Consider the following 24,516-nt stretch of genomic DNA (forward strand, 5'->3'; position numbering starts at 1 on the left):
GTTCTTATTTACATGAGAGTTAAGGAACAAAAGCAATTGATCCAAAAATTCAGGAGATGTAGAAGGCGGCCTGTACACAACACCTACTAAATGTACAAGGTTCCCACAAGAAACCTTGCACCACACCATTTCAAAAAGGCTGCAGTTAAGAGCGACTGCAGATACTGTGCTTTTCATAACAATAGCCACCCCCCCTCCTTTAGAATTTCTATCCCATCTAAAAACATGGTAGCCTGGTGGGAAAATGCTATCGTTACTAATTCCCTCATGTAACCAGGTCTCGATTATTAACAATAAGTCAGGGTTCTCGAAAATTAGCAAATGTTCTAAATCAGTTGTTTTGTTTGCTACACTGCGGGCGTTTAACAGAATAATTCTGAGCTATATTTGCGAGGAATCGCTATGATCATCAGAATCTGCAGTTGATTTGGTCGGGGATAGCGAACTATGACCAGCAGACTCATCGTTAACTTTGGGTCGTCCTATCTTATCTTGGTGGGTTCGGTACAGACAACGCTCTTGTCGTTCATGATCACCATGCGTAAATGGTGTTGTTAATCTTAAGTTTATCATGTATCAGTTTGACCTTTGTTCCGTTATCTCTTTCTGCTTTACTACTTTGCCACAGTTTTTTTCGTACTGCTACTGTTTCCTTCGCATAGTCTGGGCTTACACTTATCGGGCCGCCTTTCAACTTCCCGCAATTCTTAAATACCAACTCTCTTTCTCTAGAGTCGAAAAAGTGCATAATGACAGGTCTATGGCTACCAGTTTTTTTCTTGCCTATACGATGAATTCTGTCTATAGTTTTCGCCTGAACGCCCAATTTTTCCTTAAATATCTTCTGAACCACAGCTTTCCTCAGATCGGAATCTGATTCGTCTTTTGCTTCTTTGACACCAAAAACCAAAATATTATTACTTCTGCTCCTGTTCTCGTATTCAGTCAACTTATCTGCCTGCTGACGAACAAGTGTCTCTAAAGTTTGCATTCGTTTGTTCATTTCTTCGATAATATCAAGAAATCCAGTCATCATATCGCATTTTGCATTAAGTTCGGTCATTTCTGTTCTCAGTTTATCTATTTTAGCATCCGACGTGGCCTGGTTTTCTATAATTAACTGCAACATTTCAGCAGTCTTTGGCCCCGGGTTTTCCTCAATATCAACAGAAACCAACAAAGACAATAACATAGACCAAGTGTCACTCAAAACAGTCAACAATCTTCCAGGGCACGGCAGAACTAACAGAAAGCGGTTGTCACTCCTAACACTTCCAATATTAGTCAAATAACGAACCTGTAACAGCAGGATCGGAGGCTTAGAGATGTTGCCGATTGTCCAGGTGCCGTGCCCTCTGAATGCCCCGGCGTCGCGCAGTTCCTTTTGTAGGCTAGCCACTGGTGACGTCACTGTCATCGACGGAAGACGCCCCTTGAACAGGTTATCGCTGATATCGCTGTCGTGATGGGTCGCGTAGAAAAATGGTGTTTCATCCGTTCCACAGGTGGAAATGCTTGCGGCAACAATCCACGGCAGGACCTGTAACAGCAGGATCGGAGGCTTAGACATGTTGCCGATTGTCCAGGTGCCGTGCCCTCTGCACGGCACCTAATTTGCCTTATTAGACATGTTGCCGATTGTCCAGGTGCCGTGCCCTCTGCACGGCACCTAATTTGCCTTATTAGCATCTTGTAGGCTATGGTTTTTACTTCAGGAGTTGCATTATAAAGTCTGCGCCTTAGTCCCCACAGTACTTTATTTGCCTTACTACATACTTCATTGATGTGCGTGTTCCAGCTCAAATCCGGAGTGAATATTAATCTTAAATATTTATATTCTGTAGCCATTTTTAGTTCGTGTGAATCAATACTGTAATTATAGCTCAGGGGCACCTTCTTCCTTGCGATAGTCATAGAGCCTGATTTTACTGTGTTCAGTGACATTTGCCATTCATTGCACCAGTTTAGAATTTTTTGTAAGTTGTTAAGGTCTAGCTCGTCACTTAAAGAGTCAACCCTATTATATATGACGCAGTCGTCTGCGACAATTTTATTGGAACGGTTATATCAGAAGGCAAATAATTAATAAAGATTAGAAATAATAGAGGCCTCAAAACACTGCCTTGAGGTACTCCAGACCGAGCAAGTTTAGACCTGGATTTAATTTTCTTTATTTCAACATACTGCTCACGAGACTGAAGGTAGGATGTAAACCATTTAGTAGATTTTAATTTCTAAATATTGCATTCATTTTTAGCAAGTTTTGGATGTGATACTTTATCAAACGCTTTGGCGAAGTCTAAGAAAGTTATCTCAATCTATCCTTGGATATTTATTGTTTGTGAGAGATCTTGAACTGTCTGAACAAGCTGCGGTATTGTAGACAACCTCTTACGAAAACCATGTTGCACTTGTGATAATAAGCTGTAAGTTTCTAGATAATTTGATAGATTATTACACACTATGTGCTCAAGCAGTTTGGTGCAGGTACTCGTAAGATAAATGGGACTGTAGCTACTGCGTCAGATATGCTCCCACTTTTGTGAACCGGAATTATTTTGGCTTGTTTCCAGGCTGTAGGTAAGCGAAGATTGAATGTGGGTAAGTGGGTAAGGATTGAAGTGGGTGAGCGAAGATTGAAAGATTATAGCAAGATATTTAGCGACCCACTGAGCATACCTATATAAAAACACATTCGGGATGTTTTCGGGGCCGGTGGATTTCTTTGTGTTAATGCGCCGAAGAAGGTTCAGGACTCCTTCTTCGTTGATCCGAAGGTCAGAGACTGGAGGGCGATCAGAGTAGTCATAATAAAAGTATGGGAGTATGCCATCATCGTTGGTGAACACGGAGGAAAAAAAAGGAATTGAAATTTTCAGCCCGAACTTGAGTACATCGTTCATCCTCAGCTTTATGTTGCTTCTTTGTGGGGTTTACATTTCTCCAAAATTTGCTAGGTGATTCACGTAGAAAAGTTTTCAGTGTTAGATTAAAGAATCTCTCCTTGGATTCCTTCAAAAGACGATTTAGATCGAGCCTCATGTTATGAAGTAAAGTCTTGTTCTGGGCACTCGGGTCTCGAGAACAAGCTTTTCGTTTCCTTTTAATCCTCCGTTTTACATGAAGCATCTCTCTTGTAATCCATGGGTTCTTTCTTTTGCACTTTTTGACGCTCGTAGGAATAAATTGCCTAATACAATGCATCGTAACCTTGGAAAAAAATCCCACAGGTCATCAGTGCCACCATTTGATTCATAAATAGACATCAAGCTATCAAACGACCTTTCCAAGTAATCCAAAACACTAACATCATCAGCAGCTTTAAAGTCCAGATATTGGATGCTTGATTCCTGGTACATGTAGTACGAGGACATCTTCAAGGACAAAATAACCATTTTATGGTCGGATAACCTTTCATCAACAAGGCATGCATTCACATACGTTGTTAAAGCACTGGAGATTAAAATAAGATCAAGTGCTGACGACCTGGTTGCACATACCGTAGTACATTCGTTAACAAGCTGAGTTAAATTGTACGAAAATAATAATACCAAAAGCACCTCAGAAGAACAAACATCTGTGTCTCCGACCACGTACGAATCCCAGTCAATACCTGGGAGATTAAAGTCACCTAGTAGCAGTATGCTGTCTTGCTGTTTCATTTACGTTTCCATAAATACTCTTAATTGCAAGATATGTTCTAGAGGAGTGTTTGGAGCCCTGTATACGCCACCAATAAATACAGTGCGATTATTTAATTTCGTTTTAATCCATACAGCCTCAATATCACCTGGTACTTCTAAAGTGGAGAAGATGATGTTTCTTTTTTTTCATGCTTTATGAACCGTTTATGAACGAAAAGTTTTCAAATAATGCAATATTTCATTATAACAATCAATATATCCACAGGACACCCAACGGCGGTCTTGTAATTGTTTTTTTTAATATTCACGTTTTTGCTATCCTCAAAAGCGTTCCCGATTGGTGGCAAACTACAACCCTCAACAACGCCGCCACAGTGCGCACACACTCCCCCACTGCTGCCGAAGAGTTCGCGATCGCGCTGGCCATCGCAGATCCTCACAAACACACGATTCTCAGTGATTTTAAACGAGCCATTCAAAATTTCCCGATAAACTCAATTTGTCTACCTGCCGCACATATCCTAGGCAGATGCTCTCTCGACCGCACTGTAAGCTTAGTGTGGGTACCTGCGCATGCGGGGAACTTTGGGAATGAAGGGGTCGACCGTTTTGCCCGAGGGCTAACCAACCGGGCTTCCGGCCCCTCGAACACGGATGCTCTTGCCGAGGCCCCCCTATCCTATGCGGAAACCACCAACTTCTATAAAGAGATAAGACGCGTGTACCCACCTCACCACCCCGACCTCGACCGAACGCAAGCCACCATGCTTCGCAGGCTGCAGACCAGTTCGATTCTCAGTCATTCTAGACTATACGTCATCACTGATGGGGAATGTGACCCCGTCTGTCCTAATTGCGACCATGGAGTGTTTGCCACTCAGGCACACATACTCTTGGGATGCGAGGGTAACCCACCCGCACAAACATTACTGCCAGCTCCCTCCGCGGAGGGTTGGATCAATCTTCTTGCGAGACCAGACAAGATGACAACTCGCACTCGTCTCGTGGGCTCAAGAAGTCACAATCACCTGGGGGGCTACACTCGACCCACCTGCCCTAACTCCCATCCCTCAAGTGGCTAATCAAGTTGTTCTTTCGCTCTCTCTGATTGGCTTTCTATGGCAATCCTAATAGTTCATTGCGACCGCAGGAAACACTTTATAAGAAAGATTTTCCTGCATGTCAGAATAATGGAGCATTACCTTAAATATTTTCGTAACAGTGTCTTACAATTTTTCAATTTTCAAAATTTTTGCTTGAGAAAGGTGTACTTGTACAAGTACAAAAGTTGCTGATGACGAGGAGGCAGACTGCCTAAATCGGCAGTCATTACAGAACAAAACGCTTCCAGTTGTCACTGGATGGTTAGCGTGTCCAACATCATTACAAATATTCGCTTTTGCGGTATGGTGACTGTATTTTCGTTCTTGTTAAGGTTGCAATCTCTGGCGCCAAGAACTTCCGCTTTTCAGGTCGCTGTGTTGTCTTTATTCGTAGCCAGACATCTTGGCAGTATTTATGCAAATTGCATGAGCAAGAAGGTGGCGAAGAAGAAGAAGGTTGAAGGGAGACACGGAGCCCTGAGAAGGTCCACACAGCGCTTGAAAAAAAAATATTGGTGCCATTTATGATGACAGCCTCACATGGTGCTCCCACATTGACCATGACGCAGCGAAAGAAGCTCGTGCTGTGGGCATGTTGCGTAGATTAAGTAATCCCCGGTCTAGAAGGCGGAGATGTGCACTTTTGCTGGCATATGTTTTGTATATCCGACCAATTTTAGAATTTGGATGTGTGCTGTTTTCTGGTACGGCTGCTTACAAAATTCGCCCGCTCGTTCTTTTGAAGCTGGAAGCGCTTTGGTTGTGCCTTGGCCTCCCCAAATGTGTGGCCAATAATGTGCTTTATCTTGAAGCCCGTATTCCTCCTTTATCATTTTGACTTCAATTCCTAACAGTTCAGATGTACCAAAGGATATATAAATCAGATTTACACCGCTCCTTCTTTGTTTTCTGTTGGCAGCCGACTTTCTTTTTTAGAGTCCACTGGCCTAGATTTCATACCCCGCAGATAGTTATAGTACAAAATATGCTTGAACCTTTAAATGTTCTTTTGTCTAACAGCCTTCCGAGAAAAAAACAGTGGTACTCTGTAGAAATTGTCTGTGATGACATTTTTCCGAAAAACGCTGAACATTTATCACCCTGCATTCTAAATGGATTATTAGAAGACCATTTACAAAGCCTACCTATTAGCTTAACGATAGCTACTGATGCCTCCAAATGTGATGAAAAGGCAGCGGCGGGAATATATTGCCCACTTCTAGATTGGTCTTTTTCTGTGTGGCTTCCCGACTACACCCCAATTTTCGAAGCCGAGTTTCTGGCGGTGGTGCTTGCTCTTCGCAAACTAGAGCCAGCTTTCTCTTCAGTGGCTGTCATTACAGACTCACTTTTTTTGTGTTCATCTCTTGCTTCGGCTGTATATTCGCCAATTTTGAACACCTTCCATTCCTTACTCCCTCCGCATTTGAGCCTTGTTCACATGATATGGGTGCCAGGTCATAGCGGCGTGACAGCCGATGAAGTTGCGGACTGCCTGGCAAAGGCGTCCCTCAATGGCCCCGTGCTACCTGTCGTTCCGGCTACAGCGTACATTGTCTTATTGTCGTTTGGAGCCACCATACTTGGGTACAGCCACAAGTCTGTTTTTACTGCCGTGAAAATTTTTTAATGGAATCAAGACGGCTACCTTGTTAATATATTTTTAAAACTTTTCAATATTATTTTGTTCTTACAATTATCATTATCATTTAACTACTCGGATATAAACATCAGTCTCGATCTCCTGCGTGCGTTCTGCATTTCCCGTTTCATTTCTTTGTTTCTTTTTGTTTACTTATTCCGTCCTTACCATTCATTTCAATTTCGTCCAGGCATTATTTACCTCAAAAACTCTCTGTGCCCCCCAGTTCTTGGCCAATCCTCCTAAGTGGGCATGTGCCATAGAGTGTGGACAACAACAACAACAACGCAGCGCTTCTAGCAGCTCCACAGGAACGTTTCATCAATTCGTGCCTGCAAAGAGGCCGGCTGGAGCTCGACTCCTGCACTGCAAACAAGACTGAACACGATGGGGAGTTTAACTGCTTGGCGTCGCCCATTAAGCTCCATATGTTAAACATTCACTGCATCAATATGGAGTAAAAATGTGCTAAATGGCCTATTTTACTCTCTGCACTCAATAATGGAGCATAAAGAAAGATTCTGCTCCTTACAACTCCCATTTTTAAATGGAGTTTGTTGGTCTCAATGCGCCCCAGGTCCCTAGTGGAGTAAAAAAAAAAACATTTTTGCTCCATCCGATCCGCAACTTAGCGTCTCGTCGGCTACTGGTCAGTCGTCTGATAATGGCGGTGAGTGACGACCCCTTGCTTACCACCGTCGCTGGTTCTCTTCTCACCTGCTACTTCACGGGCGCCTGACGCGGTACAAGATAACGGCTTGTCGCAGTTTTCCGCTACAGTAAGCTACATAACTGAACTGCTCTTGTGAAGCCTCCAGTACTCTAACCATACCTGACCTTCGTTTGTTAGTGTCGCCACCCCTTTACAGCCCCCGCTCAGGTCTAATTCTCACAGCTGCTTTCCGTGTGGTTCTCGCGTTGTGTGACAAAATTTAGTTTCAACGCTGAGCTCTTGATTGAGCTGATGAGGCTATATTTTTTCTCGGTCATATTGAAAAGCCGAAACTTAAAGAACTGAATATGTAAGCAAACATTGCCATAGCAAAATCCCTTCAGAGGTGTTCTCATTTTAAACTTATTCTGCTCTGATCTTCAGTAAAATATAGCGTAGTGCATGACCGTGAAAACTACTCCGTGACTCTTTGTCAGTTTCAAACTATTCATTCTGATTTTACTTCGCTTTATCTACGATCATAGCCAACCAAACGAGCTTGAAGAGCAAAAGCAGACGGCAGGCGGACTACTCCCGCCGCCTCTGCCTACATCGTCGCTGGGCTTGCAGACGGCGAAAAGAACGCGCGACGCGGGGTCACATTAGGGCAGCGCAGTTTCCCAAGGTGGGTTGCCGAAGGCCCCCGCAGCTACTGCCCGTTTCCCCTCCTGGCACTGCTCTAAAAATAAGTCTGGATGAGGACAAACATGACGCCATTCTGTGGGTAGTAAAAAATTTACTCCCTTGTACTCCTTAATGTCGCTCTTGTATATCTTGTATAAGGGAGTACACAAAATACTCAAATTATATGGAATAAATGCAACGTCCTTTTGGGTGAGCGCTAGTGCAAACGCCAGTTACCCTCATTTGGGCGCTTTTTTTGTTAACAGAGTGGAACGTCACCATCACCTGGAGATCTGCGCCTCAGACTTCGCAATTGAGAGCGTCCCGAGCCACCTGAAACCCGTGTAGTTGCTCTGAAGGGCCGATGTGTAGAGCCCACGATTGCAGTCTTTCGGTCTACTGCTCCTGCACCAAACGACCGTTGGTATCACCGTTCTGCTGTTGGCAGGTGAGGAACCGCTTTCATTTGAACGTCCAGCAACCTCAGCAGCCGAATGCTTGAAGACGTCCTAAAATTATCGCTTTAACTTTTTCATTATTTTCACTTAGATAAGCCTAAATCACCAGAAAAACCACAGTATCCATCGACCATCATCATAATCAGCTTAACTACGCTCAGAGCTCGAACGCTTCAATAAAGATTTTCTTTCACTCTCTGTAACCTTAACTTCCATAAACGCAGCGTCAAAAGGTGTTACTGTGGATCTGTTATTTTGCTCTGTGCGTTCCACACGCAATATACAGGGTGTTTCGCCTAATACTCTCCGAAATTTCAAAAATAGGCTTTTTGAGTTAGAAGCGCGCTTTTTCGGCATAGCATTCTCAGCGCGGTAGTACATCATAATACAGCTAAGTGATGCTAACTAGCAGGCTAATTAACTAATAATAAATAGTTGACTTTTTAACTATTACTCTTAATCTCCTTCGAAAACGCGGTTACCCTCTGCTCTGTGGCCCAACAAATTTTGGCTACATCGCGCCAAAATACATGCACCGTTGTGAAGCTTGTAGGCAAAGCAACCTCTCCAGTGCACGTAACTCGTCGAAATAGCCAAAATTTGTTGATGCACAGAGCCGACAGTAGCCGCTTTTTGAAAGTTCTAAAAACTGATATGGATGTTGCTCAGGGTGGGCTACATACCTCACAATAATTAAGGAGCCTAACGGTAATGGTTGCTGCTAGAAAAAATAACAGTGCTAACACATTCAATCACAGAACGAGAGACGAAACAATAGACACAAGCGCTGACCATCAACTGAAGTTTATTAATGGACGGGGAACACTTTACAAAGGTGAGGAACAGATTGGTAAAGGATGGGAGCTACACAGCCCGGGTTGATAACAAAAGCAACAACCAATTCGGCCACAAAGAAGTTTTAATGAAGAAATAGGTAAAAGTTAACTATTAAATATTAGTTAACCAGCCTGGTTGTCAGCACATCTAAGCTGTATTCTGATGAACTGAACAGAAGACAAATCTATGCGAAAAAAAGCGCTCTTCTAATTAAAAACGCCTGCATTTTTTTGGAAAACCTTAAGTGAAACACCCTGTATATCGAGCTCTTAGTTTAATTTATTTATTTATTTAAAACTGCGGAGTCGCTTGACTGCAAGTAGGGGTGAGCACAGATAAAAGCATAAAATAAAAAAGAGATATGAACAAGCCTCATGCAAAAGCAACCAGGTTATGCGTAAAAAGAAGCAAAAAACAAAGGTTTCACATACAAAAGGCTCTCAGTTTATCAGCAAACATTTCTACATGCAGGCCGTTTACTACCGACTTCGGCAATTCATTCCACTCTGCAATCGATTTGACAAAAAAAAATGGAGTGTTTAACTGTATTAGAGTATGCACGAAATTCTTGTAGCATTTTTCCATGGTTATAACGCGTACTTGCTCGCGAAACATGAGTAATATAATCATAAGTGTTTATTTTACTCAGATTATTATATATTAGGTACAGAAATTTCAACCTTGCTTCAGTGCGCCTTGTCTGAAGAGATTCCAGGCCAATAGAATTGATATGATCATATCTGTTGCACTATCTGTTCGTTTGTATGTGTTGAAAATCAAATGGGCTGCGATCCTTTGCACTCTTTATAAATTGGAAATATTCTTGGCAGTAAATGGGTCCCTTAAACAACAGGCATATTCCAGACGACGCCGCACCAAAGCCTTATCCGCGGCCAGTTTCACGTGTTTTGGGGCCGTCGGCAGTTCACGCCTCAAACACCATATTGTCTTCAGAGCTTTCCCGCAAGTAATATCGATGTGGGCATCCCCGTTGTGTGAGAAGTTTTCTTTTTAAAAATAATAAGTATCAAACAATTATTAACGTTAAGAAAAATACCCTATCGGTTGCACCAGTTTGAGATCTTCTGCAGGTTACTGTTAAGCTTAATTTGGTCCGCTGTGGAGTTAATTAAGGAGTATAAAACGCAGTCATCAACAAATAGTTTAACTCTAACTTCAGAATGAACCACATTAATTATGTCATTTACATCAATCAAAAATAGGATAGGCCCCAGAACTGATCCTTGCGGAACACCACATAAAACCGGAAGTGCATAAGAGAACTCACCGCCAACATGAACATATTGAAATCTATCTTGCGAGTAGGCTCTAATTAGGTCAATATTGTTAGGATTGATTCCGGCAGTGTAAAGGTTTTCTATGAGTTTTGTGTGCGGTAGCTTATCAAAGACTTTGGCGAAGTCAAGAAAAACAGCGTCCATTTTTTGTTTGTTGTTAACTGCAATAAAAAACCATCTCACGTGGTTATCAGCTGTGAGACGGTAGATAAACCACGACTAAGTCCATGTTGCTGATCACATAAGAAATAGGTCGATTCCGAAAATTCCTTCAAAGCTCGGAAGATCACACGCTGGAACTTTTTGCAACTGGTCGAGACCAAAGATATTGGACGATAATTAGATACACAAGATGGGTTATTGCCTTTAAAAACAAGTACAACACGACACGTGCGGTTTTCCATTTTGATGGTACTGCGCACTGAGACAAACAGGCGTTGAAAATAACTTCCAGGTGATGTGATAACCATTCTGCTAAACGGCGGAGAAAAGCATAAGAGATGTTATCAGGCCCACTAGACTTTTTAACGCAAGCTTCAAAAGAGGGTTAAAAATACCTTCGCGGGAGATACAAACTACTGGCATTAAACAAGTTTAGTCATATGGCTTATAAAGAAAAGTCGAGTTTTTATCGGTATACAGTGATTTAAAATACACATCAATCGCATCAGCAATATCTTTTGACCCTGTGACAGGTGACTCATTAACTATTAATGGCACATTGCATTGTTTATTACCATTAATGTATCGCCAGATCTTTTCCGATGCTTCACTGGGAAAACGCTCAAGCGTATCATTAAAAAAGGTGTCCTTAGCTAGCTTGATCATATTTCTTAATAGAATGCCTAGCATACTCTCGTTAGACTCATTACGATTACTTGAACGCCGCATTCGCTTTAGCCTACGTTTAGTGTGGATGACGTCCCGCGTAATCGATGGGTTATGTTTTTTTCTTATTTCAAATAAGAAACGTTATTTCAAATAATTAACGCCGAACTAAAAATTAATAAAGACTTGTATTTAAAACCTCCAGGCATACTGAGCTCCCGCTTAAATCATAGTGAAGCTATTCGACCATACTTGTCCCGAACCAATGCCTTTCGTTGTTCGTTCTTTCCAGAGTCAATAGAGCTGTGGAACAAGCTGCCTACAGAAATTGTTCGCAGTTCTGATAGCGCATTGTTTACGAATGCAATCAACGTTCTTTACTAAAACTGTACCGTGTGGTTATTGTAAAGTGCTTTTTCTTTTCTCTTTTCTCTCTTTTTTCTTTTTTCTGTTTGTGCGCGTGCGGCAGCTGGGTGAACATTTGAATACATAGTCTGTATATCGTATCTTGTGTTGTATCCTTAGGGCGCTGTAGTGCATGTGCATATTTCTTTTTGTATCTGGCTGTTTTTTTTTGTATGAACGTATATGTAACATCCCTCCCTATAATGACCCTCAACTTAGGGTTGACAGTATTTCTAAATCAGGAATATGCATTGCCAAGCAATCGAGGCATATCTTTTTATACATGCACCACAACACGTTTACATTCTCCTCACCGTTAAAGCTGTCAAGTTGGGTATCTAGAAAATCGAAAATTCCTACATCAACAGCTCTATTAAAAATTTTCATGACAACGGGACATTTTCGCTGTCAAGATGAGCCGATAGGGAAAAAAACAGAGGAAACAAGATTATGATCAGATACACCTTTCAAAACATCAACAGAAATACACTTAAGGGCAGAGCTAATGAACACTAGGCCAAAATGTGGGACACAGAGGCACAGATCCTGATTGGTTCGTCAACAATATGGGTCAGATTACACGTGAAGGCAGTGTCGAAAATGACCAGAATTGGCACCCATAGTACTCATGTGGATCAAATCTATATCAGGCAAGTTGGAATTACCGCCTAAAATCAGCATCACTTGGTCGCCCTGGAAGCGTTGAACATAATCGCACAGCTCTCCAAGAAAGACGAAATCCGCCTAATAAAATAGTTGCCACAGAAACCAATCTTACAAAAGAGACTGTCATGGTTAAGAATACCCAGCAGCATCCCAGTAGAAATACTTTCCTTAAGCACTATCGCGACTCCACCTCCACGTGTCCCTCTGTCGCATCGCAATATTCTGTAGGGGGGGGGGGGGAATTAACCTATCAGGGATTTCAGAATGCAGCCAAGTTTTTGGGCTGTGCTTTGAGCGTTAAAGGAAACGAGCCGTAACGGTCTGATATTACCAGCTGGTCATTTATAAGCATTTCGTTTCTGATTCTGTGTGAGAATACGCGTCGATGTTGAGGCAACACTGGCACTGCCAGAATCTTCGCCTTCGAAATCTTCGTTGCGTTCATTTGAAATGGTAAGTTTCCGTCTTTCGTTCCTTTCTTCATCCCAGACGTATGTTTAACCGTTAAAAACTAGCTTGTCAAATTTTAGGTATGCTTTATCGTCAGGTTTGCAATTGTCTTCAACAGTAGACCACAGTAGTTTCCGTACTTTTTGAATTCTAAGCGGCTATTCCTCAGATAGTGGCATTCCTGAGCCTTTCAGCTTCTTCGCATTCCTAAGAAGGTTCGTTTTTTCATTAAAATCGGAGAACCACATTATCCCTGGTCGATCCTTATCTTCTAACTGCCTGCCGAAGCGGTGTATGCGATCAACGCTTCCGACCGTAATACCTAGTTTTATCTTCAAACACTTCTGTTAACACAGCATCCCGCAGGCTCCTCGGAGTTTCTGTGCTATGTTCCTTGACCCCAAATATGATCAAGTTATTACGCCGAGAGCGATATTCTAGGTCATCAAGCTTGATACACAGTGATGGAGTTTGTTCACGTAGCCCCAGAACAGAACTTTCTCATTCCTCTACCCTCTTTAATGTCTGTGTGAAAGATTCTATTTTTTCTTCAATAGAAGCCAGCCTTCGGTTTTAGTCTGATATATTACCGTTCAACTTCTCCCAGACAGATTTCAGCTCAGTTGCAGCCACTTTCTAATTTTCAATAATGGCTTCCAACTGATCAGGCACTGACAAGGTGGTGCCTGGATTGGTTTCAACGTCCCCACTCAACAAGAGCACCAATAGGCAAAATGAGTCAAAGCAGCCCGCGACACACTCACATAGCATTTCTGAGCAAGGAAGCAGAACCAAGCACAAAGAATCACTTTCAAATTCAAGGCGTTGCTTGTTACTGACCTGCACAAAAAAGACGAGGCAGTTTAGCTGCGTCTGCATCCTGAAGCTGCTCCCTTGGTCACTGACGAAGAACGCCCGAGGGGCGTTTCCCGATGCATCCAACGATGTCGATGTCACCCTGTCGTGTCCGTGAAGCGCACGGAAAAGTTCTGATAAGTTCGCATCGCTCCAATCCAACGCTCAACTATGGCATGTAATGATGGTCAAGAGAGGTGCACGCAGACCACGGTGGCAGGTACGCGGTAATTCCGGTGAAGCTGCATCTTCGTAGGAGGGACGGCCGCATGTAGCAAATGCCTGCACAAGAAAGACGAGGCAGTTTATATGCGTTTGCAACTCGCAGCTGCTCCCTTGCTCAGTTCTCTGCTAATGGGATGAAAGTACGCATTTCAAAACATAATTACTTGAGCAGGGACGATTAGAATATACACTAGATTACTACGAACGACCTTTATGATTTCTCATGTTCACTGCAAAGCGCGAGTGTATTGCAGTTTAACACCACGCGTGACGGGCTGGGGCGAAAGCGTTGTGCTCTCGTGCAGTGGCCAGTGAAGCTGATTTGTTAGCGCCCCCACGGGTTTGACACCTAGCCGCGGCAATGCTATTTTATTTCTGCACGCATCTTAGACGCTTCAGAGAGGCGTCGCCTTTTATCAGAATTGCTAGTGAAGTAGCGCTCTCGCACTAAAAAGTGGCAAGCGCGTTTATTAATTAACACAACAAGCTTATTGACCGTATCCCAGGCCCGACTTGAAGGCGCCATTATTTACTCTGCCGGTCTCTGCGCAGGAGGAAGTGCTTTCGCGACCTCCTGGCTTCCGGCTCAGTGATGGGCCGCTTCAGGTCGACTGTGACCAGACCTCCCAATGACGAAGGCTTGCAAAAAGACACAATGGTCGAGTTCCTACCCGGTGCCGACTTGCATCCGCCCGCGAAGGCTGAACTGGACAACTTCGATGACCACCAGCTGCCGCAGGAGTCCACCCCCGGGTGACTATCGTCATCGACTATTAAGCGGCCGCGGGTGAAACGGCCCGCACAAGGAAGGTGGTTGTAACATCGCGCCCCCCCTCGACCAATCACAATTTTCTCCACACACCAACGCCCACTACGGTAGTTTCTACGCTGAATAGGGCAGTAAACGCTGTCGTGTTAAAATTCACCTTCATGAAATACAACTTGGCAACGGGCTAGTGTTATCCTGCTTGTAGAAGCTTTTTTTTTTCATTTGCTTCGCTTAAAGAACAGCCGCATGACGAGGCTCTTTCAGACAAACAGTTTGAGGAAATGCTCTTACTTACTATTGCAAATTAAAAACCCTATCAGCAAAAGGTATTAGCATCATATGCGTTGCCTAGTAAAAACTTTTAGTCCTTACCCTGCTTGTTGTTTTCCTTCTAGACTATAAAGAAGAATATGCATCCGCGAACGTCAGTTAAACACAGTGCTGTTAAAATAGCTGTTCAGCTGTGCCAAGCGCACGAAGCTTGCGTCATTTAGCACAGGGCAAGGGCAGAGGCCATCGGCAAGTAGTGCAGCAACAAACTAAGAGCAACAGAAAAGGTTTAAAGTTTATTCGTATGAAGTCAAGTGTTCGGAGACCGGATCGCACGAAGAACATTAACTTCAGTAAAAAAAATTTTCCTAGGCTGACTATGAAAGTGATCTTTTCATCATAACCACGGTTTTAGTCAAATGTTGAAGTTTAACAGAACCTGCTGAGCCGACAGTGGAGCTTATAAAAATGTAGTAATCCATGCGCCTGTATTATTTTTAGCCCTTTCAAATGCAGTGTGCTTTTTAATATGCACTAAAAAATCTAGAAAGTATGTAAAAATTAACTTCGCAAATCATATTACCCGATTTATTGATATTGGCGACTTCATGGGGTATCAAAGTATGAACGACAGATTATTGAGTATATGCATGGGAAATCAATTTCGGTTCCGTATCTTGTATCGGTATGCAAAATACAATTTTTATGGGATCGTGTATCGGTATCGAAGATACTGTTTTCAAATATCGTGCCCAGCTCTGTCATCTCCCACGGCTGGGATGTGCCTAAATGAAAAGAGAGGAAATCCATCTCTCCACTTTGAAAGGAGAGAGAAATGCATGTGGAAGGGGGAAGATGAAGAAAGGGCGACAGGGGGCGATGACTTGCGGTCGGAAAAATAGAGAAAGGAAGATCCCTCTGTACATTTCTCGCCCTGGCACTAGGTACGCTACAAGCGAAAAACCCGTTATGTGTCCTGGTGAAGCCTGATGGGGCCCCGGTGAATGAGAAAAACCGGTTTCGCGACACTTACAGCCAAGTCGAAAGGACGAAACCCGTGCATGCCAGCTGCAGCCAATTGGAAGGGAGGGTAGCGGGGCTTCTGCAGTCTAGTGTAAAGAAGGCAAACCTGTTTCGCGGCACCTAAAGCCAAGAGGAAAGGCCGAAAGCGCGTCGCGCTTGCTGCCGTTTGCATTGTCTGCAAAAGTCATAGGTAACCTATGTGAACGGTTCATACATGTAGCGCTAGCTCAGATGCATTGCATTTAGTTTACCTAAGTAAATTGGGGTAATTTTTTTCGGCATTTCGCCTCCCTCGAAATGCGGCCGCCATGGTCAAGATCCAATCCTACGACCTTGTTCTCAGCAGCCGTAGCCACTAAGCCATGTTAGAGGTAGGTTTAAAGGACCAACAGACGGACGAAGAAAAGAACTCAATTTGTGCATGACAGCTTCTTCTACGTTTTAATCGCTCTCTCCTTCTCATAACATTTGCGCGTGCACTGCTCCAGGAGTGAGCTTACCGTTCTACTCAAAACGGATATAAGGCAACTGCTAACAGAATCAGTGAGAGAATCGAATTCAATTCGAATTGCAGGTCGATTCTGGAGGAGCATTGGACTCGAGCCTTTGGGCTCCGCCAGTAAACAGCATTCCCCGGCGTTGAGAGACACGCAAGTGCGAAGACAGCAATGAGATCTTTGAAGCAGCATGAATTGAAACAGGTCGCAGACAGTGCCGAGCGCTTGAGTCAAGTGTGACATTCATAGCGCCTTGATTCTGACATGAGGAATGTCTGCCAACCAGCTGTGCACTGCCATTAAAATATTGAACTTTACGCATGTTGCTTAATTTGATAAATTAAGCGATGAGTGCCATAAATATGCTCATGCTTTTATGTCTGCCCCTTTCACCTCTTCCTTAATCTTTTCGTTTTGGACATGGTGCAGCTGTCCTGTCACTGTGAGACTGCTCCCGCGCTTTTCATTACAACTACGTATATCTGGCACGGCAGCTGAATGTAACCAAGTTTTAAAAAAACGAATTGGCCAGAAGAGTGGAACCACTTGCGCCCTGTTGAGAGCCGCATGGCCTAATAGACAGTTTTGTTTTTACTCTGGAACCTAATATTTAATAAAACTAATTAGCTAACTTTTCATATACATGTATTTTTATCGAGAATAAAGTGCCAATGCGTAATTGGTAAATCACTTTAAAGAAGAACCGGCTTAAAGTTATGCCCCAAGGTATCAGTCACGTGGCTTTTTGGCCTGGCTTAAAAGAAAGCCAACAAAATACAAAACCTTTCACTCGACAGCGGTGCAACTTCAGCGTCGAAAACGTGTCTAGAGATAAAAGCCCGCTTTCCGCCGCAGTGCTCTACACTACTGGACTCTGCATGCACACTGGACGAGAGATATATGCTCCCACAGCTGTCACGTGGCAGCTTTTGTACTTCATGGGATTTCTTTCTGAACCGGTAATTACAGCTCTGCAAATAGTCCCGTGATGCAAACTTTGCACCCAATTGTTACTTTAATACGATCTGCATCTTCTGAATCGAATATTTATTCATTAAATATTTAAAAAGTTACCTCTACTAGTGAGTAACTTGAGAGCACGAAAAAAATAGTGCAGACTAGGCCACGATACTCAACAGAATTCGGTTGGTTTTACTGGGCTAGAAGACTCCGTCTTTTTTAAAAACTTAGTTGCTTGTAGCTGGCACAGGCGCTGTAACCCCTACGCAGATGCGCACTCTAGCTATGCGGTGTCGACAGAGAGAGGACGCTCGTGCCTCCATCTATACTATGAAAAAAATGTGACGTCGAACCACTAGAAAGTTTCTACGATAATTTCACCGTAATGCAACCGTTACATACTTATTTTAATCTGTTATATCTCTCTTTCCTGACTCTTTGTAGCTCGTCGATGTCGTTGCCTCCGCGACAGCAGCAGCTCCTCGACGATGCTAAGACAGCCAGTCCATCCTTCGTTTCCCCTTCACCCGAGCAAGTTGACTCAGTGCCAGCCATGGCTGACGCTGATTCCAGTAGATGGGGTCCTGCAGAGCCTGCGGTGCCGCAGGCAGAGCCTCAGAGGCGGCTTCGTTCGGCAGGCAACAGCCGCTGGCGGCTCCGAACAAGATGCTGCTTTATGGGTTTAGTCTGCAGGCACTGCAGGTTGCGACGGCTGGCACCGGGAGCAGCGCTTCCTTCTTCCCTCAGGTGGCCTCACAGTGGACTGTCCTGGTAAAACCAAGTTTACGTTCTCAGGCAACGTGCATGACAGCCGCCCCTGCCGACAATTAGACACGATCCCCGTTAAGCAGCATTTTCCTCTTGAGTATTATTTCACGGTGCACACAAGCTCCCTCAGCAAGTCGACAAGATATTCTTTAGCCAATAAATTGTTATTCAATAACTTCGGAATTTTGCTGCGTTCTTGGCAGTAAAAGCAGGCGATATTTTCTTCCATCAGTTTATGGTTTGCGATTGTCACACAAAGTATCTGCGTACTAAATTATGCAGATTGGTAGGAATCCTAAGATAATCTGATAATCTAATGCCCTCTTCACGATTGCGCGTGTTATAAACTTACTGTTTTTATCACACGGTCACTGCTGTATTTTTGGTGATGGTACAAAGCAACCAATTCGTGAGTTCCAGATTGCGCAAAAAAAAAAAGAGGCATACTACTGCTTTATTTACAAAATAGGATATGATATCAGGTCTTCTTTATGAATATAAGCGTTAAAGCCTCTTATACAAGAATTACATAGGCAGATGGAAAATATAAGTAACAAAAGCAACGTGACAGAACACATTTCCTCCCGTTCATTACGAGTTAGTGAACTCTAATATGTACCGATTTCACGTGCCCCAGTTATAGTCTACAGACGCTGGAGTCTACTCGTTTGAATATACTTACAAATTTAAGTTTATATTAGACAACCTCCGCTTGTTACCGAAGAGCGTGTTTTGTTTAGTTGAGGTAAAAGACGGTTTTCTTTATTCGTTTCATTTTATTCGTTCTCCCGAGTGATGACATGCCTTGAGGATGTTATGGCATCCTGCTGATGTTAGTGGGCTGCTTAATCTTGCGCTTGCAAACTTTCAGGGCAGGAGGGGCTCGTCGAGCTGTATCACACGCAACATTTTCCCGCTGTCCTCACCACGTCATTAGTCGATATTCTGTGATGCGTGGTGGAAAAAACTTTCACCATACCGTAGCATAATCTTCACAGATTTCATCCCCAATTGGGCACTACTCGCTCTGTTGCCTGTGAGACTCTTTTGAATGCTTTGTAAGGCGGTTGACCCGAGAAAATTTCCCTAGTCGCCCATCGTTCAGAAACGGTTGCAGCATAGGGCCCGACGTGATAGGGCCTTATATAGAAGGTAAGCTGGGAGATGTAGGCTTTACATGCCGTAGTCGTGAATGGACAATGGATTGGCATGAGAAGTGCAACACGGTGCGTCATGTAGTTGAGTGACATGTTGTTGTATGACAGGTTGTTGTATGGCTGAGCATCACAATATTGTAAGTACAAAATGAGCCAGGGATGAGGTGCTGCGCCATAAAATACCCTTGTAGCTTGTAGCGTGCTAGCATTGTCAAATTGACGACAGCATAGACACAGCGTTGTTTACATCACCCTTGAAAAAAAAATACAAACAGCGCGCTAAGTAATATAGCTGACTCGAAACCATTGCGATGTCTTCGATGCACCAGCCACCGGAGCCGAAAAAAAAACCAAATCTGGCGCAGGTGCATCACAGAATATTGACTAATGACGCGGTGAGGAGAGCGGGAAAAAGTTGCGTGTGATGCAGAGTCCCGTAAAGCAGCGAGTGGATGTACGTTGCCGGGCTACTAGCGCCAGGTGTGTGTTAGTTCCGATTACATGGAAAGCTCAGAGGGACGTCAGGGTTGCAGGGCTTGCGACAGGCAGGCGTGGCAGGGTTGCGGGCGCGGTGTGAGGTCAGTAAACCTCACAGCAACAGAAGTCTATTTCGGCTAATGTTCCGACGTCAAGGAAGAAGTGGTGCCACGTAGTGTATCCTGGTTCTAGGTGTACTTGGGAACATCGCATGTCAAAACAGACGGCGCAGCACAGATTCACCTACCCACTCATTTGAAACATAAATGTTTCCAGATGTTGCACCTATGTTCTCCGCCTTACTAATTAGTGAAAGAGTGTAACACGAGGGCGGTGGCACCACTACCTCCAAACTTTACAGAAACTGTGTGATGTCTTTACTCCACTGCACTTTTTAAGTCAAGGAATCAGGGCTTGCAGCATCCATCATTTCCTTTTCTTCCCCGTCTTCCAGGTTCGACTTGCGACGTGGGATGCTAGGACCTTGTGCGCCTGGGATGCTTCATCGCTGTTAGCATTAACACGTATAAGTTTTCTGAAGTGCACATGAAATGCAGAACATCATGTGGTTCATCTTACTATAATACTTTGCTAAAAAAAACTTTTTTCTATTGCTTCGCTTAGCAAACCTAATGGTCGTGTCATTTTATTCGACTGAACGACGTTGTTAACCCTATTGGGTGGAAACATTAATCTTGCAGTACCAACTCTATGGACACCTAAATGCGTTCCTAGACTCCTTCCTACCTGGTCGGCAGCATTCACAGCATCAGCGTCGCAGGGCCCACAGCTACGAAGTCCTCACGCGCTGTGAGCAACGATTGCGCGGTACCTTCAAAACACACTTTGGTGACACAAGCATATTATCGCTATATTGCTTACGGGTGTAATTGAGTCACCTCATCTAGGCGCTATCAGGGCTCCCGATTAAATTCGGCCACGTGCACCGAAACCTAGTGCAGGACCGTTTTTACTCTTCGCCACAATAAAAATCTAATGGGCGCAGCTGGGTTTGAACATGAGACATCTCGTAACTGTGCTACCGCAAAGTCACACGCTGCCGGTAGAACGCGAAGTCCTTCGACTGACAAGACGAATCCGTGGTCACTCAAAAAAAAAAACGTGTAGCGCATATTTTATTTTTCTGCAAAAGCTTGATATTCTTTGGCTGTGTCAGTGTTTGGAGAATGCAAGTTTTTTGAACATTAGCATACAAGCAAAAAAATTGCAAGGGACACCGCTGGAGGGACTGCTAATGCAAAATAATATAATTTAATAATACTGAGGCAGTAGTCACTAGTTACTTTCACATGAATATAAGATCATCTCTATATTAACAAACAACATCGTTATTAAAGAAGAATAAAGTATTTTATTAATTGCGGAGAAAACGCAAACCAAGTTAACGCAACACGGCGTTTCGGAACCTACTCGCTTTCATCAAGCGTGACTGCGGGCGAGATGCAGCTGCGGATTATAGTCAACCGCCGTGTCACTACACATAAACCATGGGTGTAGGAAGAAGAAAGTCTACTCGGAGTGCTCAGCCTCTTACCTTGGCGAAGTCAATAATTTTACCGAAATAATGGTACAGCCCAAAGCTTATGGCAGACAAATTAACAGGGATCAAGGCGTGATGGCAGTGTAGTGCGAGGCATTTCACCGCTGGATTGACTTTGACGGAGCCATCGTGCGGGAGGCCGAGCCACAAGTGCGCAGGAGGATCCTACTTAGGTGATGGTACAATCAACAGACCAGAGAGAATGTTAACTACTTCCTCGGAATGCGTCCTTCTTCCTACACCCACAGTTTACGTTCATTCCCCTTGCGCTACTTGTTTGCACCGTTCAGTTGGCTATACGCCGCAGCTGCAACTCGCCTGCAGTCACACCTGATGTAGGAACCAAGTATACGCTCCTTAACGTCGTGTTTTCTGAACTTGCTTCGCGTTCTTTCACATTTAGATAAAATTTGCTTCCCTACGCCAGCCATACCTCTGTAGAAAGTTTTCTTTAAAAGTATGAAGTAGCATATTCGCAAACCACGGCAAGGAACGACAAGAGGGGAGTATAAAAATAACTAAAAATAACAAGAAACATCAGCATGGTGCGTAAAAGGTAACACACAATTTATAAGGCTAAGTAGATCTTAGTGTTATTAAGGAAAACTGAACTGCCGCACAATCATGTTTTGTGGGGTAAGAAATTTCATATCTTAACACCGTTGCATATTGTGCATATTAGGGATAATTTTCCATGAATAATTCACACTTTAAGGAGAAGACTAAGACGTCAGGAAACTCTACCATCATTATTATTGTTAAAACAGCGGCTGAGCAAGACTTATAGTTGTATTTGAAAACTAACTCCATCAGGAATAACTGAACAATTTAATTTCAGCGGTTGGCAAAGAAGCAGAGTATAGTGGCTTAGAACAACAGAAAAAATGTGCTATAGGTGATTAGTCGAACTACTTGGCTCTTGATACGTTTCAGAGAATAGAGGCGAGTGGAATGTGCGTTGCCCCAGGAAGAAATACAGCAAGAAAATGGCTGCGAAGGCCAGCACAGTAGACTGAACGCAGGATGAGGGGCTGAGGTTATTGTCGAGTTTTCATTACAACATGAATGATAAATGATATTTTTGGAGAAGAAACAGGACACGAGGGCACATTTTGAGGCTCTGGTTTGGTTTGTATGGGTATAACGTCCCAAAGCGACTCAGGCTATGAGAGACGCTGTAGTGAAGGGCTCCGGAAATTTCGACCACCTGGGGTTCTTCAACGTGCACTGACATCGCGCAGTACACGGGCCTATAGAATTTCGCCTCCATCGAAATTCGACCGCCGCGGCCGGGATCGATCTCGCGTCTTTCGGGACAGCAGCCAAGCGCCATAACCACTCAGCCACCGCGGCGGCTCATCTTGAGGCTCTTATCTGAAACTATTCTGAAGCAAGTGACGTTCTCACAAACTATCAAATATTGGTCATTTATTCTTTCTGATGAAGACGTGTTAGTGCTTTTTTCAAGTGAATGAAATATTAAGGAAGTAGTTTTCAATAAATGGAAGCGCGAAAAACAAATTGGGAGTACAATACATGCTGCAAAGAAAACCAGAGGACATACGACCTTGAAGCGACCGCTTGCATCGCCACGGAACTGTTAGGAGGGTGCGATATACCAGTGCAACGAACATGATCTTCTTAAGCTCTCTTCATCGGGGCCGCAACATTGATGCTATAAGCAAAGCGAAACATTGATTATAACATGCACCGACAACTGTTTAACAAGTCTGATTGACGTAATCAAGCACGTTAATACTGGTCAAGAGTCAGCACTATACTCGTTGATCAGTAACCACATGGGCCACATTTTGTACTTCCTAATACTGTACCACGCGTTCAGGAAAGCCACGGAGATTGCCACAGCCAACGGCCCATATATTGGGAATAAAAGCAAGTGCCGTAGAATGCCGCTGTATCAACCGGCTTACAACTGCGCAGCAACAGTCTTATCCCCGGTGCCGCGTGTATAAACTGTTGGTATGTTAGAAGGATATTTTGTTCAATCGGTTCTTGTGCACTAACACTATTCCTCCTAATTTTACAAGAACGTGGCCGTCCAAACGAAGTTTAACGCATTAGAGATCTCCTGTCATTTATTGAGAGGCACATGAAGGTAACAATGTAAAGGCGCCCAAGTAAGTTTCTGAAATATACAAGTCGCAAAAAAGGTGAACTCTCTTTTTATCGGGAGGCGCTTTCTGGCATTGACAAGTGAACTGCCCAGTCGTGTGCAGAGCTTACCATTAAACTTTTTATTGCGTGCTGAGACTACTAAGGAATTAAGAGTTTTTTGGAGTCGACAGAACTGCTTGGACACCTGGAACTACCCTGTGGTGGTGACGGTAGTGCATGCAAGTGGTATTTTTGAGAAGAATAAACATGGCGTTACTAGCAGCCCATATTGTTTTGTGAGCACCGTGCGCACTGTACTTTTCTTAACGCCACAATGTCCTCTTTATAAACGTTACTGTTGGGCCTGAACATGCAGCTAGGGTTAGTTGTAACGTCTTACCGGGAGACATTTTTCTAGTGGATTTTCCATGCGCTTGCCCTTCCGGTCAGGCTAGGGCGTCAAGACGGTTTAAAAACTGGCGCGTAAATCCCATTGCAGTAACTGCAGTCATTGCGAAAATACCCTCGGATGGTAAGAACATCCGGGGCATACAAAAAACAGCCAGACTCTTTGATGCCGGAATGTTTTGCCGTGCTACCTGCCAGGTTGGACAATGATAGGTGTCTGAAGAGGGCTGCACATAAACTGCGACAGAGTGCACAATCTCGGCAGAATCTTGTAGGCGTGCTAACTAGGACAGAACTAACAAAGTAGGAATTATAATTCACGCAGTTGATGACATTATCAGAATTTTAAAACGTTTAGGAAACATGCGATAACACTGGTGACTACTGAAGAGTCTCTCCGTTTTGTATCCAGGAAATGTAATTGCGTTATAAAAGAGAGCACAAGAAACCGAAAAAGCACCACCGATTTTGGAGATGAAAAGATTTCATTCAAGACCGATGGAAAGGGGCTTCCGTGCTTCGCAGCCAGATAAACTGCAAGGTCGTAGCGACAGCACACCCGACGTGGATGAAACAAACAGACACAAAGCAGCACGGTTGCAATAACATGAAATGGCAAGGTGCTTATCACGAAGCAGTTGAGAGATGCACCGATTTCAATTCAATCGCTAGATGGCTTGGAATGGCTCTAACTGGCACGCATGCTTTCGTAAATCTGTTCTAATTGCAAGCCTGTACACAAGAGTCTGTGAATTAAGATGGTT

General features: G+C 43.7%; 1 protein-coding gene across 1 annotated transcript; it reads left to right on the forward strand.

Moving 5' to 3' along the window:
- The first annotated feature begins 8,002 nt into the window (after positions 1 to 8,002).
- Positions 8,003 to 18,041, forward strand: LOC144123820 (uncharacterized). Its single transcript, XM_077656563.1, has 3 exons — positions 8,003 to 8,173; positions 14,300 to 14,500; positions 17,711 to 18,041. The coding sequence occupies exons 2-3, from the start codon at positions 14,340 to 14,342 to the stop codon at positions 18,039 to 18,041; spliced, it is 492 nt and encodes a 163-aa protein (XP_077512689.1). The 5' UTR covers positions 8,003 to 8,173; positions 14,300 to 14,339.
- The last annotated feature ends 6,475 nt before the right edge of the window (positions 18,042 to 24,516 follow it).

This window comes from Amblyomma americanum, chromosome 1, assembly GCF_052857255.1.
Source record: "Amblyomma americanum isolate KBUSLIRL-KWMA chromosome 1, ASM5285725v1, whole genome shotgun sequence".
In the NCBI taxonomy this organism is placed as follows: Eukaryota; Metazoa; Arthropoda; class Arachnida; order Ixodida; family Ixodidae; genus Amblyomma; species Amblyomma americanum.